The sequence below is a fragment of the Microtus oregoni genome, unplaced genomic scaffold (assembly GCF_018167655.1).
Source record: "Microtus oregoni isolate MIOR12 unplaced genomic scaffold, Mior012 000027F_ref0000203, whole genome shotgun sequence".
In the NCBI taxonomy this organism is placed as follows: Eukaryota; Metazoa; Chordata; class Mammalia; order Rodentia; family Cricetidae; genus Microtus; species Microtus oregoni.
Window position 1 is genome coordinate 28,259,879 of NW_024543086.1, and position 18,778 is coordinate 28,278,656.

General features: G+C 44.7%; 1 protein-coding gene across 5 annotated transcripts in view; it reads left to right on the forward strand.

Moving 5' to 3' along the window:
* Clec16a (C-type lectin domain containing 16A) overlaps positions 1 to 18,778 on the forward strand; it is a 218,035-nt gene that overhangs the window by 40,740 nt on the left and 158,517 nt on the right. For 3 of the 5 annotated variants that reach the window (XM_041676079.1, XM_041676080.1, XM_041676083.1), the window contains one exon: positions 15,823 to 16,054. In XM_041676079.1, the coding sequence (XP_041532013.1) occupies positions 15,823 to 16,054 (232 nt within the window). The remainder of the gene's footprint in view (positions 1 to 15,822; positions 16,055 to 18,778) is intronic. The other 2 variants (XM_041676081.1, XM_041676082.1) reach the window with 1 other exon arrangement.

Genomic DNA, 18,778 nt, shown 5'->3' on the forward strand with positions numbered 1-18,778 from the left:
CCACCTGCCTCTGCCTCCTGAGTACTGGGATTAAAGGGCTTTCCACTTTCTTATTTTCTTTGCGACAAGCCCCTCACTGAACCTAGAGTTCACTGATTCAGCTAGATTGGCGGGTAGTGGGCTCCCAGGAACTGTGTTTTGTTTGCCTCACGGTTCTAGGAGTACAGGTACACAACATGATGCCTGTTTCCAGTGTGGTGCTGGAGACTCAAATTTAAGTCCTGGTCTTTGCATGGCAAGCACTTTGCTGACTGAGCCATCTCCCAGCCCTTTATCAAGCTTTTAAATGCATGATGCATTATTGTTGTCAACAGATCAATAAATACCTCATGTCAGATCTCTTGAACTCATTCATCTTGTAGGCTCTTGTAGTGTTCTCTCGTGCGAGCCACCTGCTAAGCCGAAACTTTATTCCTTTTGAACCCTTCCCTCTTCCTTCTCCCTGCAGACAGCATCCCACGCTCGCTTCTATGAGTTTGATAATTTTAGGTGCCTCGTAAAGAAGTGGAACCATGTAGTGTTTCTTTTCTTTACCTATTTCTTTCTACTACTTGTAGAATTATGTCCTCAAGGTTCATCAAGGTTTTACTATCTATTGCCAAATTTCCTTAGATTTTAAAAGCCGAATAATATGTGTATAAACCCATTTTCTTTTTTAATTTTGCATTTTTTATTGGCATATATTGATTATACATAACAAATTTCACTGACATTTTCATACATGCATATAAAATATTTTATTATGTTCAACCCCTTTTTGACTCTCTTGCCCCATCTCACTCCTGATGGGCTGCATTCTTTTTCCAACTAGCTCCCCTTCTGCTTTCTGTTTTTATTTCCCCTAATACCAGTTTCAGTAGAGCTGCATACAGGAGCACAGGCCACTTACTGTGGCTATGCCGCTGTTGAAGGTGTTTCTGCCTTTCCTAGAACATCATTGCCGATAAGTCCTCATAGGGGACTGGGACCTTTGGAGCTGGAGCCTCTCCTCTCAGCTACCACTGACTGCCTGTATGTCATCAGGGAGGAGTGGGGCTTTGTGAGTCCCCGTCCCCCAACTCCATGACAATATGTTAGTGGTCAGGTCTTATGCAGTCATCACAGCAGTTATGAGTTCATGAGTGGAGTGGCCATGTCATGTGTGGGACATAGTTTTCCATAGCGTAGCACTCCATCCTCTAGCTCTTATTTTTCATGCCTTCTCTGTAATGTTCCTTGAACTTTGAAAGGAATTATGTAAATGTCCCATTATGACTAATCATTCAGTAATTATTTATTTATACCCATTTTCTTTGTTAATTCATCTGCGAGCGTGCAGACTGCTAGAGGGCATTTTTTACTAGAGTAATTGTAGATTTGCACGCAGTTGTAAGAAATAATACAGAGAGATTGTCTCTGTTTTTACCCTTGGTATTGCCTTCAGAACTACAGTACCTGGCCACAAGCAGGACACTGCCAACAAGCCCTGGTTTGCAGCCTAAGTCAAAGCACAGAGCAGATGGTTACTGGACACCTCTCAGAGGATGTGAGGACATACTCAGGGGGTATGTCCTTTTTTTTCATGGCCTCCCCTTGGGGTAGAGGTCCAGCCTCCACTGTGGGAGATACACCCGCTAGTTGTATGAGTGGCTGAAGGAGCTGGTACATGAGAAGCTGGCTTCTCTGTGGGTGTGAGATCAATGCCCTACCTTCTGATGCCTGAAGTTGGAAATCCTGGAACAGCTAGCAAGATGACCGTCATTTGTGACTTTTTATCAAAGTCCTGTGCAAATGGCCCTCCTTCCCTGTGAATGAGAACAGTCTCCTCTTGTTTCCTGCCTGGCTAGGATGTGGTTGATCAAACCCGTTTTAAGTTTCTTGGTCTTTTTTACCCTACTTTCTCCTTCCTGTAATTTGTAGATAAGTTACTGGTATTACTTCATTTTTACCAGCAGAACTCTCACAAACCCAAACCAAAATTGGACAAAAGCAGACTTATTCTGAAGGGCTATAATTTAGGGTTAAATTTAACACACATCAGCATAGGCATGTGAATGTCTAATTGACATTCCTGTGCATTACCATCATATGGCTCCTGCTGAGGACCAGATCTCTCTGGGATGCTAATGCAGAGCATGCAGCTCCTCTCAGAGGATGCATGCTGTCTTAGTTACTTTTATGTTGCTGTGAAAAGACAACATGACCAAGGCAACTTATAAAAGAAAGCGTTTAATTGACACACCTTCTCCAATAAGGCCATACCTCCCAATCCTTCCTAAATTGTTCTCCAATGTATGAGTCTTTGTGAGGGGCCATTCTCATTTAAACTACTGCTCATGTCCAAGAAGCTAGCCTCTTCAAATATTTGCAGAGTGGATATGGGTTGAACTTGGAGATGTGCTTCATTACCTGTAGGTGCTTCCTGCCACCCAAAGACAGAGTGTTGCTGTATAGTCTAGGCTGACCTTTAACTTACTGTGTAGCACAGCCTGCTTGGTCTTAGGTTGATCATCTTTCTAATTTACCCTCATGAGTGCTAAAATTACACTTGTGTGCCTCCATGCCTGGCAGAGTACTTTGAAGAAAGAGATCTTTTCCCATCTTTTTCAGTGGCACAACTTCCTTAGTTTTTGCGACCCTTCTACATGTACCCTATAACCTCACTGGCTTCCCACCCTTGAGACCTGTGCTGTCATATGGCTTACTAGATAGCTTCAAGGGTATTCAGTGCAGGAGTAAGTGAGGCAGTGATGGCAAGGTCGCAGAGTCACAAGAGTTCTCATGGCTTCCTTGGGAAGACTCAGATCAGGGAGTCACTTTTGAGTTCATCCTGTGAGGTTTGGAAGAGCCTCAGAGTGAGCCGTTTCTTGTGCTAATCACATGCTACATGCAGAGGTAGCCAGGTGCTCTGGAGTAGAACAGCAGCAGTACCTTAAGTCCTAGGTGTCACAGTTTGAGTCTGTCTGCATCTCTAGGTCTCATTCTCATTGTCTGTACAAGTAGAGTAATGAGCATGGCCTTGTAGTGAGCATCCCTTGCTGTGTGTGGTGTTTGTTCTGAAGTCTAGCACCAGTTAGTGTGGGTATGGTGGATGAGGCTGTCCAATAACCTCATCCCTTTTTTGGGTCCTACCTCCATGGGTAGGCTGGCACGTTGTTGTCCACACTGAAGCATACTTAGCAGGTACCTGGGGAAGCACTTCAGAAGCAGGCAAAGGCTTGAAAGGGAGAAGCATCAACAGTGACAACAGTAATAGAGGCCGCCAAGACTAAACACTGCCATTGGTGACAATAAGCTCAGCCCTCAGTGTTCTCTCTGAGCTCTCCAACTTAACCACCAAGGTTTCACCTCTAGATGGCCCAAGTATTTTACCACTAGTGTATGTGCCCAGACTGGCTAGCTGGGAGTTCAGAATATGGGCTAAGAGACAGAACAGGTTTCACCCTCAAATTGTCATTGACTATCTCTGTGTCAGGTGAGCCAGTTGGGATGGTACCTGATTGATTCCCTGGAGTCATGAGTGCATGCATGTGTACCTATATGTTAGCTACACATCTCTTTGTCGCTCCCACCATTCCTAGTAGCTGGGCTCTCTGCTCAGCAGAAAACTCCACCAGGATAAGGTGTGGAGGGCCCAGCATCTGAATCAGGAGCCTGGTTTCTCTGGATCATGTGCTTGCTGGCCGAGAGTGTCACTGACCATCCTGGGGTGTCTTTGGGCCTTTCACAGGGCCACTCTGGAATTTGGGTGTCCCATTATGTGCCTTTGTAGGAGTTTGCCTTCCCAGCTGGGTTTGGAACTTCAAGGAACATAGGGGCTTTGGGGAGAGGTCTATGAATACCAAAAGGAACAAACAGACCTCTAGAGTCAAGACATTAACTCAATCACATACATTTCTCACAAGAGAATTGGACCTTAGAATGGCCTTCTTTGTGCAGTCACTGTGGGATTCCACCTCCTGGACATCCTATAAGAAGAGGATCTGAAGATAAAGTCAGAGTGCACCTTGTATCAAGGAAGACAGCATTGCCTTAGCTTTGGGGTCTCTCCCTGGCAGAAGGTGGGCTGGGTAATTGACAGGAGTCCTAGTGTATTGAGACTCTAGACAGGAAGCTCTTCCAAGGCTGATAGTGACTTGGAATGAAGATCAGAGCCCTGCTCCTGGTCCAACAAGGAATATCTGAGTGGCCAAAGTTGTGAGGTAGGGGATCCTAGCCAGCTTTTCTGTGTTTTCCTGTGATATGAAGCAACAGCCTGGTGGACAGCCACACAGCTGGTGAGGCTCTGCAGTTGGAGGTAGTGTCATTCCCTGCTGAATGGGGACTTTCTATGGTCTGCACTGAGCCACTGGCAACTTCTTCCATGTAATACCTCAAATAAGAGATCTGGGTGGGAACAGACCATCAAGATACTTATTGCTTCTGGTATGTATGTGCTGGTTCTTTGCTGGGTTTTATTACCAGAGTGGCCTCTCTGGGTGCTTATAGTTTTTTAACAAAACTTCGAGTTACTCTAATGTAGGTCAATGTATTTATCCATCTCTTCAGAAGATAACTGTAGGTATCTCCCCCATGTCAGGTGTCAGTCTAGACACTGGAGATACACCAGTGAGTAAATCCAGGACCCTGTCTCATAGGAAGAGAAACAGTGCTATCTATAGCAACCATCACAACAAGCAGATACGGATGGGCTCCAGGAAAGCAGCAGCCATGAGGAGATGGGACAAGTCACAATAGCGTGTTCACAGCAGGCCCTTCAGTGGTAGGAAGGTGACCTGTGAGCTTGGACTCACAGGAGAGAGGGAACAATGATGATACCTAAAGGAAGAACACTTTGGTCAAAAGTGGGGTATAAAGGCCCCAAGATATGATATATCTGGAGTTGGAGGAACAGTGACTGTTATAGCAAGGTATATGTAGTAGAGATGAGGTTGGTGAGGGCATGTGGAGCCTATGGGCCACTGGAGTACTCAGATGCTGATGCAGAGGTACGTGGGGGGGCCTTTTCCTCTCTTGGTATGTTCCTAGTGGTTGCCATGGTTCCTGCAAAGAAGTGTACTGAGTTAACAGTTCCCAGGGAGGAGTTAGACACCTCACCTGTAACAAGCCACAGACATCTTATTGGTCAGTACCAGAGTCCTTGAGCAGAGAAACACCACTAGCTGACTATGGTCTCCCTTTGGGGGGACTGTGGGACAACCACTGGGTGAGTGGGTCCCTGCTTTCTTCCTAGAGACACCTGCCTTTCTGGTGATTGTAGTGGCAGAGGGGCATCAGTTCTTCTTCATGCCCGAGGGGAGTGCAGCTCTCCTGTAGGTGGATTGAACCAGTTCCTAGAGCATTCTAATGCTGTGTGATCAGCAGATCCTAACTGGCTTGAGATTGTTGCTGCTGACCTCTTATGGGCTCTCAACACCTCATCCTGGAACGCCTTTCTTGTAGCCTGCAAACAAATTTTGAAGACTTATTGGGCGAAAAGATGTTCTTTATGGTCTAGAGATTATCTACAGCTTGATTTCAGCGTTAGATGAGAGAATTTATTAAATATATACCAAACAATTGAAAGAATCCATAGCAAGTAGTAAAGATGCATTAGATATATGGCTAAACATCATCCAATTAGGGACTTAACAGCATCCAGCAGAGACCACTTGGATGTAGCCTAATTGTGACAGCAAACAAAAGCAACATCAAATTGAGGACTTGAATATCCAGCAGAAAAGGTCTGGGGAGGCCTCATTGCAGTAGCCAGCAGGAGCCTCCCATTGAGAGTTCTGGGTGGAGCAGAGCATCCCCTCGGGTGAGGCTTCCAAGTAAAAGAAAAATAGCAGATAGTTACTAACATCATCAAATTGGTTGCATACAGTCATCCAGCAGAAGTGACTCTGCTGGATCAAGAAGCTTGCTGAAACAGCCTAGAGTTCCCAGTTGAAATTTCTGGGCAGAGGGGAACATTCTCTTCATGAAGGAGCCCCAGCTTCCCATTCTGTTGTCCTCTTTTTTAAATTGTTGCTGCCTTTTAATCCATGGCCATCTGAATCAGCAACTCCAGCTCCACAGCTATCAGGAGCAGTTAGGTCGCAAGAGCTGCTGCCTGAGGGAATTCCCTCAGGCACAACTCTTTCAAAGCTCTGGAGGAAACTTAACTAAATCTCTGTCCTTCTAAAGAACTCAAGATTCAAAGGTTGAGGTGGAATTCTGCTCCCCAGAGAAGCTAAATAGCAAGTAACTCATAGCTCTCCAGAAGCCGAATGCTGCTCCCCTCCTTAAAAACCCTTCTCCACCTGGCTCCTCCCTACCACTTCCTGACAGCTCGTTGCTGACTCAGCCTCCTGACCAAAGGTGAATTCTATTTAATCAAACACATCTTTGCATCATTAAACAAACATTTTAGAGCATAAACAAAAGTAATATACTTTAAAATAATATTCTACAACATCATTCCTTTTGTAGGCATTTTTATATCGTGGAATAAACAGCAGTGACTGTGGTTGGGAAGAGTTGGCCTTTTAGCTATTCTCAAGGGCACAGTATCTTTATTCTCAGGCTATTTTATTGTTCCTCCCTGTCACTGATAGACAACGGGCCAGCTCATCCCAGACAAAGGGCCTTGGAGAACACTTGAAATAAGCATACTGGAGTCTGGAACAGTCTGGCTTTCAGCAAACTTAAAGAGCATATAGCAACTTACTAACAATGCACAAGGCAGAAGTCACATTAAAGAGCTGCATTTGCTGGGACTCATTGTTGTAAGCAGACTCGGGCTTGCTTTTCATCCCGCCCAGCTCCCAGCTAGCTTATGCCCAAAATAATCACACTGAGATCTGTATTAATTAAATTGCTGCCTGGCCCATTGTCTCCAGCCCCTTTGGCTAACTCTTACATGTTCATTTAATCCATTTCCATTAATGTGTATTGCCACCTGACTGTGGTTTACTGGCATGAGTCTAACCACCGTCCATCTCGGAGAGAAGAGCCATGGCGTCTGCCTCACTGCCTTCTTCCTCCCAGCATTCTGTTCTGTCTACTCCACCCACCTAAGGGCTGGCCTATCAAAACCAAGGCAGCTTTTTTATTTAAACAATGAAAGTAACACATAGACAGAAGACCCCCCTACACCAACTAATAATGCAGGCCTGAAGTCCCACTTCTTCTAGATGCTGAAGCAGGAGGATCAAGAGCCTGCTGGACTTCAGAATGAGAACCTGTCTCAAAATAAAAGGCAAAAAGAAAACTGAGGATATAGGCTGATGGTAAGAACTTTACTTACTCAAACTGTGTGACTGGGTAGTTATGATTATGACTGAGTTAATGACTTGGGTCATTCCTTCTGCAAGTAGGGCCCAGCTGCTGAGCATGGGTGTCTGTTGGCTCATGCATGCTTAGTTTTACTTTGAGCATTTACTGAGCACTTCACAGTATAGGCTGCTGTTGTACTAGCTGCAGGGAACCCAGAATGAATGAGTCTCCATCCTGACTCTTTGGGATGAGGGACAAACAGCAAATGTGTACAACTTGTAGATGTAAGACCTGGGTCTGAAGGACTGGAGACAGTTTCAGGAGGAGACATAGGGAAGTCCTCTCAGAGGAGGTAGCCTTGGGCTTGCAAACTTAGGTCAGGGAGATGAGTCTTCTAGGAGCCGGTGTGCAAAGGAGTAAGTCAAACACTGGGATAGAACAGAGGCTAGTCTGTGGGCCTGGCAGAGGGGCCACTTTTGGCTTTATAAAAGGCATAGAATTTCCGTCTCCTGCTTCTCTTTTGGGAAGCAAAGTAGTACTATGTCCTAGCCTCTCCACAAGAAAGTCCAGGGTCCTAGTGGTTGAATGTTTGTCCCTTTGGGACTGCTGGTGTTGAGCCTGAATCCTAGGCAGTTTCCACCTGGGCTCCTTGATATGTTGTGATGATCATGTCCAGTTGGATGAGATGCAGGAACACAGTGTCCTGCTGAGATGACAGGAGTAACAGGCAGCACTGTCCAGGGGTTTGTGATACTTTCTTTTCTTTTCTTTTCTTTTTTGAGTATAATAAAGGGTTTTTTATTTAGAGGTAGAGTCACATATCACAATCCTCCACTTGAACAGGGGAACAGCAACCAAATCCCACAGCCAGAAGAGAGAGGCCGGATGCATGCATCAGCATTTATAGTATAAGAGGCCATGCCCAAGTGGGCAGATAACTTAAAGGCCACTGGGGTTAGGAATTCCTATAGCATCTCCCCTTTTTGTTTAAATAAGAAAGTTCTAAGCCTAATACAAAATTATAAATAATAAGAACAAATATCAGGTATAAAAATTAGAATTACAACTAGCATAAACAATATCAAGCAAGAAACATGATAAATGTTTCAATAATTATCCTATCTAAAGGAGTTTAAGTCTTGTATTATAAATAACATGGCCAAATCATAAGAGGAAAGTAACTACAACTATCTTACTTGAGTAAGCAGGAAGTACAACCAAGCAACTTCCAAAATGTGTAACAGCCAACTTTGGCTAAGACCTAGAGTAACTGATAGACCAGTTTTAGGGGCATGGAAAATTTTCAAAATCATCTTACCCTGTCTTGGCAATTTTGACAGTCTTTTTTTTCTTGTATCCTGCTTGTCCTGTTTGGACATCATGCATTTTGTCAGTGGTTGATGTATGGGCAGTTTCTTGCCCAAAGGCCAGTTTTGCCAAGAAGAAAACAAGCTCCAAGTTTTTGCCATGGAATATCTTGTTTTCTCCATCTATGGTGAATGAAAGCTTTGCTGGGTATTGTAGATTGGACTTGCATCTGTGGTCTTAGTGTCTGCAGGACATCTATCTAGGACCTTCTGGCTTTCATGGTTTCTACTGAGAAGTTGGGTATAATTTTGATAGGTTTACCTTTATATGTTACTTGACCTTTTTCCTTTGCAGCTCTTAATATTCTTTCTTTATATGTTTTTTGTTTTGATTATTAAATGACGAGGGTGTTTTGTTGTTGTTTTTTTTTTTTTGATCCAGTCTATTTGGTGTTTTGTAAGCTTCTTGTACCTTCATAGAGATATCCTTCTTTAGGTTGGGAAAGTTTTCTTCTATGATTTTGTTGAATATATTTTCTGTGCCTTTGAGCTGGAGTTCTTCTCCCTCTTCTACCTCTATTATTCTTAGGTTTGGTATCTTCATGGTATCACAGATTTCCTGGATGTTTTGTGTTAAGACTTTGTTGAATTTAATGTTTTCTTTGACCAATAAATCTGTTTCCTCTATAGTATCTTCAGCACCTGAGATTCTTTCTTCTATCTCTTGTATTCTGTTGGTTATACTTGTCTCTGTAGTTCCTCTTTGTTTACCCAGATTTTCCATATCCAGAATTCCCTCAGTTTGTGTTTCCTTTATTACCTCTGTTTCAGTCTTCAGGTCTTAAACTGTTTCCTTCACCTGTTTGATTGTTTTTTCTTTGTTTTTTTGGGGGGGGGTTTCTTTGAGGGGTTTATTAATTTCTTCCATTTTTTTGTTTGTTTTCTCCATTTCTTTAAGGGAGTTTTTCATTTTCTCTATAAAATTCTCCATCATTTTTGTAAAGTTACATTTAAAGTCATTTTCTTCTACTTCTTCTGGGTTAGCATGATCAAGTCTTCCTGTTGTGTGACTGCTGGGTTCTGGTGTTACCATGTTGCTTTTTAGGTTGTTGGAGGAATTCTTGCATTGGCACCAACTATCTCTTTCTTCAAATGAGTGTTTGGGAGTTTTTCTTGGTCTGCTCTGTACTGTCAATGTCTGTCTCAGAAAGCCTCTGAGGTCTCTGTATGCCTGCTCTCTTGGTCTTCTCTCCTGATATGCTCTCTTGGTGCTCTCTCTTGATCTCCTCAGTGTGTGACAAGCTCTTAGTCCCTCTTAAGTCCTGTCAGTCTTGGAGCAAGCTGTATTTCAGAGTTCCACCGAGGTTGTAGGAGGATAGGCAGGTTTGGGGGCGGGGTGTGGCTAGTAGTTTGGATGGCAGCTGGATAGGTTTGGGTTTGGGGGATCCTAGCTGCAGGAAACTCTCAGCTGGCTGGCTAGAAAAGCCAAGGGTGTTGGGGGAGGGACCCAGGGTTTTGTCCCACTGGGGAGGTCCTAGAGTGTTGCGGGAGGTCCTCCCGCTCCTCCAGCCTATAGCCGCTGAGATACCAGCCCATTGGGGCGTGGTCTCTCTTCATTTAAAAAAGCGGCCACTTCCCTCTCCTCTCTCTCTCTTCACTTCCTGCTCCGCTGGCGACTAGACTCCCTTCCTGGTTGTGCAGAGGGCTGTTGTCTGGGACGGTGATCTGTAAGTTTTTTCCCCTTTAAATAAATACCACCCTATTAATCATAATTCCAAACTGGTGTGGCATTGTTTGTGACTTACGCCTTCACTAGAGAGTGGGGCGTCCCACCATGTGGCTGTTCACTCCTTGTAATACTTTCTTAGAGTACATGTTAAAAACACTCTTCCTAAATAAATGTCAGATAACCACTTCACATGCCATTCTTTAATGAGCTGGTATGAGATATTAGATTGATTAAAGAGGCTAGTTTGAAATTTATTACTCTCATGGGCATTTATTTGCTCTCATTTGAATGCAAGACACAGTTCCAGGAGGACACTAGAGCTAGGCTGAGAATGGGAGGGAGAAGATGGCATGGGGTGGAGAGAGCAAGAGGTGAGGCTAGTCCCCTGTAGTGCTGATCACGGGTCCTAGGCTACTTCCCAGGAAGCTCATTATCTGTTGCCTGAGAGCCCGGGTGCTAAGCATGGACCCTGGAGTCCCTGAGCTGTGCAAGTATGTCCTGCTTCCAGGTGAGTGGTGCTTTATCAGGTTACGTCCCTGTACTGTCAGTGCTGCTGGTAATGGATATAGCCTCCATTAAATTTGGCAGCATTTTCAGATCACCTCCCTGATGTATGTAGTGGCATTTCATTTGTATTTTCATAAATAAAGCTTGCCTGAAGATCAGAAAAGTAAAACAGCCACACTGACCAGCTTTACAGACCAGGCATCAATCCCAGTAGCCACACTAGCTTGCCATAGAAACCAGGCAGTAGTGGTGCATGCCCTTAATCCCAGAACTAGAGATGATTATAAAACGGGAGGAGGCAGCTCTCAGTCTCAAACTCGTTCTGAGATTTCCTGGAGGCAGGATCACCATTTTGTACTGAGGTCAAGGTAATAACCCATGGCTGGCTGTTTTGCTTTTCTGACCTTCAAGTTGAACCCCAGCTTCTGTCTCTGGGTTTTTATTAGTCATGCTATGTTTGACTCCCAACATGGGCACCATTTTTCAATGGAGCCTGTGCTCCGTTTCCCAGCTGCCCAGACCCAAATAATCACACAAAAACTATGGCTCAGGCATATTCCTAGCTAGCTTTTATATCTTAAATTAACACATTTCCATTAATCTTTTTATTACCACAAGACTGTGGCTTATTGGTTATGTTCCAGCATCTTTGTCCTTCGGCAGCTACGTGGTGTCTTCTTGTCTCTGCCTACTCTCTCTCTGTATCTTTGTTTGGACTTACTGCCTAGCTTTACTCTGCTAAGCCATGGACCTAAACAGCTTTATTCATCAACCAATAAAAGCAACACATGTACAGAAGGGCATCCCACATCAGATGTGACTGCAATCACATATTCTGGATGCATGATGCAGTTTGGGCTCAGGAGCCTGATGTCATTCAACCTCTTGGCATGGAACATGTGTGTGCTGTTTGATGTCTGCTTTCTCATCACCTTCTTCTGGAATGAGAATAGTCTTGCCACAACCAATAAAGTTAGATTACAGTTGGTGAAAACCTAGACAACTGTGGCCTCTGAGTTTTTGTCTCTGTATATATTAGATTCAAATGCAAATTGAGGACTAGGGTATTGCTAACTTGGTGATCAAGCACTTGCCTGGCATGTATGAGGCCTCGAGTTTCATCCCCAGTTCTACCAAAAATAAAAACATCAGCAACAACACCAAGAAACCCAGAACAAATTAAACTCACAAACTTTTGTTCTACATAGTACTTGCTATTTGCTTTTCCTGGTAGCCAGATGTGCAAATCTGTTTATTGGCTTGTAGACCTGGTCTCTCCAACTAGCCTAGGCTGACCTTGAATTTACAGTCTTCCTGCCTCAGCCTCCCAAGTGCTGGGATTATAGGTATGTACCACCACACCCATATCATGGTTCAGTGTCCTTCAGTGCTTCTGGAGCTGGCCTATTGGGTAGCATAGCAAATGCTGTGGGAAGGAGTGGAGATCTGCTGGACACTGGTGCCAGGCTTTCTGGATTTGATCTTCCCATTCAATGTGAGGTGGCCAAAGAAAGGCAAGTGTGCAAAGTACTCAAAACAGTGTGGAGCTTTCCCACGTATTCACTGCATTAGGGGAGAGGCACTTTCTGCAAAGGGTGACAGAAGGTATGGCTGCCTCTTGTACTTCAGCAGCTCTCAAGAGAGAAACTGACATCATGGCCCTTGATGGATGAGAAAACAGAAACCCACAGAGGACATAGTTGTAAACAGTAGCCAGGACTTGGTACTCACCAGGGAGGTAGACCTGAATACGTGGTTCATTCCTGATTTTGAGTTCTAGGACCTGTCAGTCTCAGCCCAAAGTGGGGGTTGTGCAGGTCAGTCAGCAGCTCAGGAAGTACATTACCCATTGGACCATCTCACTGGCCTGGACCTCAATCTTTAGCATCTACATCAGTGATTCTCAACTTGTGGGTCATGACCCATGGGGGGGGGGTCAAACAACCCTTTCATAGGGGTCACACATCAGATATCCTGCATATCAGATACTTACATTATGGTTTATAATAGTAGAAAAATTACAGTTATGAAATACCAGCAAGAATAATTTTATGGTTGGGGGTCACCACAACATGAGGAACTGTTTTAAAGGGTCACCGCCTTAGGAAAGTTGAGAACCACTGATCTCCATGGATCCCACCCCAGCAATGGGCTGACAAGAGTTGTATAACCCTCCCTCACCCATGGACCTTTAGTTGTCTCTAGCTATTGCCGGTTGTATAACCCTTCCTCATCCATGGACCTTTAGGTGTCTCTAGCTATTGCTGGTTGTATAACCCTTCCTCACCCATGGACCTTTAGGTGTCTCTAGCTATTGCCGGTTGTATAACCCTTCCTCATCCATGGACCTTTAGGTGTCTCTAGCTATTGCCGGTTGTATAACCCTTCCTCATCCATGGACCTTTAGGTGTCTCTAGCTATTGCCGGTTGTATAACCCTCCCTCATCCATGGACCTTTAGGTGTCTCTAGCTATTGCCGGTTGTATGACCCTCCCTCATCCATGGACCTTTAGGTATCTCTAGCTATTGCCGGTTGGCTGCATTTTTAAAAATGCTTAAAATTTCCCCACTCCCTGCCCCCACTTCAGTGCTATCCAGAAAAGTGATTCACTTGGAAAGTTCTTGAATTTCTTCTTATTATTATTTTTTAAAGACAAGGGCCAGTCGACCTGGAACTCACTGTATAGATCAAGCTAGCCTCTAACTAACTCATAGAGAGATCTGTCAGCCTTTGCCTTCTGAATGTTGAGATTAAAGGCAATGGACCATTACACCCATCTGAATTCATCCAATTAAAAAAAAACATTTTTTATTCTATGAGAATTTCATACAGTGATTTTGATCATAGTGAGCTCCACTCCTTCCCTTGCATTAATTCTTGCAGGTGATTTTTCTCTTTGTTTTTTTTTTTCTTTTGAGACTGGGAAGGGAAGGGTTACTGTTGTGCTGCATGTGTGCTGTTTGTTCCTCTCTCTGAAGGAACTTCTCTCTGTCTGCCTTCCTTCTTCTCCTTCTTTGTGATACCCCCATCCCCACCAGGACCCAGCCAAGAGTACTCATCCATTCTGGGCAAGGGTTCTACCACTGAACTGAAGGCTCAGATCTGAAGGAGCTTTCTATCCATGATTTCATTTGATTCTAGAAGGCTAAAATTCCTTCGCATGTGTTTTAGGCAAAGAGATGAGGTAGTGGTTCTGGCCTTCAAACCATTCTTGCAGCCCTAGGCCCCTTATGTTCCTTTCTTCTATTCTGCCAGTTGTTCTGAACATTAGAGCCCTTTAGCATTTAGGGAAGATTCATGTGGATCTCTGTCCTTAACTCATAGTATATAGGTGTTTGTGTGTGTTTGGCCTCAGTTTCTGTTTCTGGTAGCCCTGTTTTTGTGTGGCATGCTCTAAAACTCACTGCAAGCAGATGGTGATGGGCAGAAGCAAGCCACTTCATCTTGGAATCATCTCCAGGAGAGTGCAGCCCAGGGCTGCACTTACCACACCGCATCTTGCTTGAGCTCTGATGGATGCAGTCTGTCAAGCGGTGCAAGTGGTCCATGCTCAGATGCCCATTCCCCAACTCTGTAATGTATTGTCTGCGTTTTCTGGATAGTAGAATAACATTTCAATTTATCTGTCATTTTTGTGGTTGAATAATCCAAAATGGGCAAATAAAAATGAATGTTTGTATTTGGATGCTAATTTAGCTCTCAAATGGGTTTTATTTTGGACATTATTGAAATTAATCTGTTTTCCTTGAGCACATTCCACTTATTGGCAAGGTATATTGTCCCTCTCCCTCCAGAATATACTTGGTGGCGCTTGGGACAAATTCATAAGATAGATAATCCATGCCAAGATAATGGAAAAGTTTATTCTAAACCTTCTTTTAAGTGACAAATTGATGTCTGAACATTCAGAGTCTCGAAAAATAACACTTCAATCAAAGTCCTGACCCAGACAAATCCATTTCTTTTGTCTTTGCTCCTTTTTTAGACAAGTGTATTTGCATGGATAAACTCCTTTTTTTCCCTCCTGGGATAGAATCTTGTTCTACTCAGGCTGGCCTTAATAAGGCTCCCGAGTTCAAGTGATTTTCATGCCTCAGTCTCCCTAGGTATGCACCCCATGTGCTCAGTACCACATGCGTACTGAGCACACCAGAATATTTGCTAGGTAGACAGTTAATGCTTGGGGTGCAAAGAGCTGGCCTGGTAAAAGGCAACATTTCTTATGCACACGTGTACATGCACATTCTGAAATACACGGAGGCATCACACATACCAGGCAAGCACTCTACCACTGAGCTACATTCCAGGCCTTCCTTTTTTCTTGAAATGGGGTCTCACTGAGTTGCCCAGCTGTTGTAGGAGCTGCGAGTTGGCATTCCTACCACCCGGCTCCCAGCCGCTTGGCTAACTTATGCCCGGAAATAACAACACACAAACTGTATTCTTTTAAACGCTGCTTGGCCCATTATATCTAGCCTCTTCTCGGCTAACTCTCACACCTGGACTAGCCTGTTTCTAATAATGTGTGTAGCACCCCAAGGTGCGCTTACCGGGAAGATTCTAGCCTACGTCCATCCTGGGTCAGAGCTTCATCGATTGCGTCTGCCTGGGAGAGGGGAGCATGGCCTCTGAGCTCACTTCCTCTTCCTCCCAGCATTCTGTTCTGTTTACTCCTCCCCCCTATGTTTTAACCTATGAGGGCCAAGCAGTTTCTTTATTATAATTAACCAATGACCTTCCTCCAACACCCAGCTTGTTCTGGAACTCACTTTATAGCCCAAGCAGGCCTTGAACTTGAGACCATCCTATCTCAACCTCTTAAGTAGCCTGGATTGTAAGCCTTCACCACCAGGCCTAGAATAGCAAGCCATAAATGGTGGCTGGCATTTTAGCTGCTTCATAATGAAGGGGAGAGTGTTGATAAAAGTCCTGCCACCAGCTCAGAAGTAGTGGTGACTGTTTTGGATGTAACTTGCTGAGGCAGGGCCTCTGGCAACTGTGAACACCCATTGAGATTCTAGCATCCCAAATCATGCATTGCCTTTCTTGTATTCACCCAGGCCAAGCCCAGCATCCGGTGCTTCATTAAGCCCACTGAGACACTTGAGCGGTCCCTTGAGATGAACAAACACAAGGGCAAGAAGCGGATGCAAAAGAGACCCAACTACAAAAACGTTGGGGAGGAGGAGGACGAGGAGAGAGGGCCCGCTGAAGATGCCCAGGAAGACACTGAGAAGGCTAAAGGTACAGAGGGTGGTTCAAAAAGCATGAAGACAAGTGGGGAGCGTGAAGGTGAGTGTACCCGGGAATGGCCCCTTCACCCACGCCAGCCCCTGCAGTCAGCAAGGTTTCTATGTCCTCTGTCTTCCTCCTGCCCCTCGTGTGTTCCCTGGGTGCTTCTGCTCTTCTCAGCACCCACCAGTGTACCTCATTCTGGACAGCCTGGCCATTCAGAGGCAGCTGTGGGCCATGCTGCAGCAGATGTAGTGCAAGCCCCACTCTGTGTGACCTGGAGCAAGGTTTCCTGTCTGTAAAAGGATAGTCAGACATCATGGCCACCTTATTGTCCATTACCAGAGTTAAATCACACAGTGCATTTGGCCCCCTCAAAGCAGCACCAGACCCTTAGGAAATGCTCTGGAGGTATTTGATGGTGCTGCTGCTGTTGTTATTGCTACCGTCTTCATTTACCATTATGGCTGCTATTCTTACTCCTGCTAACTTGGGATATTACTTGTGTCCAGTGCACTATGGGAAGGAGAGGGGGCCCACGTTTGGTATGATGATATGTCTTTAATAGCTGATGGATCTTTGGAGTCACATGATTAAATACAGCATCCAGATTCTCCAACAGGTTTTACAAGTCCCATCTGTTCAGAGTGAGGCACAGTTGTGTGGTATATACCCTTGGTGAACAGAAACCTGTCTTCTATTCTTGTCCTGACAGGACTAATCCACCTTCCTCTCTTCCTGTCTCTTATGTAGATGCTAAAACCATCTGAAACTGGAGAACATTTGGTCTGGAATTCAAAATACTTGAATGTAGCCTGTTGTTTGTATCATAGACCAGGCTCACCGCCACTCATATGGAACCTCCAGGCAGAGCCCTTGGGTGTTGGTGTTAATGGGACTGTGCTTGGTGGTGGTTGAGTCAGAGTTCTACTGGCTAGAGTGAAGAAGATCCCACACCTTTTGGGACAAAAACAACCTGCAACCTCTATGGAGCATCCCAGCTGAGAGCTATGAGGCTGGGGGAACGTTGTGCTCACCAGCCTTCTGAACCCTGGGGCTAGCAGTGGTGACTCTATGCCCACAGACCTAAGTGACTGACAGTCATGCAGAGCTTTGCACCAATTAATACCTTTAGTTTCCCATATTGTGATGACCCTCACAACCTATACTTCCGTTGCTACTTCATAAGTGTAATCTTGCTACTGTTAGGAATGTAATATGAATATCTGATATGCAGCCCCTGTGAAAGCGTCATTTGACCCCCACCCAAAGGATCACAAACCACAGATTGAGAACTGCTGGACTAGAGGTTTGTTTGCTTTTGAGAGCTGTGTGCAAGTCTACAGCCAGTGCATACTCTCTCATCCCAGCCTGTTGACTCTTGTAATGATTATCATGGCAACTCTCAGTGAATGCCACAATCACACGTCAGTGAGTCTAGCCAAAATGTCCCTTGATGGCCCAGACTTCCTAAGGCCAAGGTCTCTGGATGCTTTTATTTATGTGTTTTGTTCTTTTTGGTTTTTGTTTATTTGTTTGTTTGTTTTATTTTTTTTGGTTTTTCGAGCCAGGGTTTCTCTGTAGCTTTGGTGCCTGTCCCGGAACTAGCTCTTGTAGACCAGGCTGGCCTCGAACTCACAGAGATCCACCTGCCTCTGCCTCCTGAGTGCTGGGATTAAAGGTGTGCGCCACCACCGTCCAGCTGTTTTGTTCTTTTTGGTTTATGTAGTACATTTGGTTCATTTGGGTCCTGAAACCCTTTATTTGTAAGTATCACTTTGGTGGGACAGTTGAGGGACAAACACGGGGTAAGTCATACTCACTTGCACTTGCTTATTTTAGGTTATGTTAGGAAGTTCACTAAATGGGAAGAAACTTATCAGCTCACACCCCAGGTCTAGCCAAGGTGCAGTGGCATAGGGTGGGATGGGTAGATGGATGTCTGTATCTTGTTTTACACACTGTGTTCTTGTCAATTTCATCTTGGAAAGATGCTCCTGCTTTTGTTCCAGATCTTGTAAGGGATGTTCTTCAGCAAGCCAAGACTATGACTAACAGTGGACCCTAATTGTCTGCCAGATGGCCCAGCCCTGGTACAGTGACTGTAGGCTGCTGGTTGAGGCTGCCACATCCATTAGGCTGCTGGACTTGGAGTGTGTGTCTGGTGCTGCATCCTGCCCCTGCACAGGGGAAGACACTTTTACCAGCCTTTCAGAGTGGGTTCCTCAGGCTGCCCAGCCAGATTGTGCCAAATAGGGCCCCAAGGTTTCCCCCAGAGACCAGCTGAAGCAGCTGACACAGACCTCATAGCTCAGCCAAGCATGCCTCCCAGTGACCTCATAACCATTTTATTGCCCTTGTAATTTCTCAGACACACTAATCATTCTAAAGCATGATTAGTGCTTTAGACCTAATCCTTTCCCACTAATCCTTTCCCACTCAGTTCACCATAAATATATAGTGTCCACAGGCCTGGCCACTGTACTGACATTCTGAAGCTTTCCAAAGGATATACCTGATCTTTGAGTCTTGGGTTTGAAGGTGCTATTAAGGAATGTTTCTCTTTAATCTGCATCTGTGTTTGGACAAAAACTGCAGCTGTTAAAATCCTGTCAGTTGGAAAGGTGTTGTCAGTTTCCTTCATTCTTAATGCAAACCAGATGTTCATTCATATAGAGTTATTCAGGGACCTATCACCAGGCCTGGCTCATATGTCTCCAGTGGCTCTGTCCTAAGTTCTGAGTATGTGTATCAGCAGTAGGGATGTGAGTGCGTATGTGTATC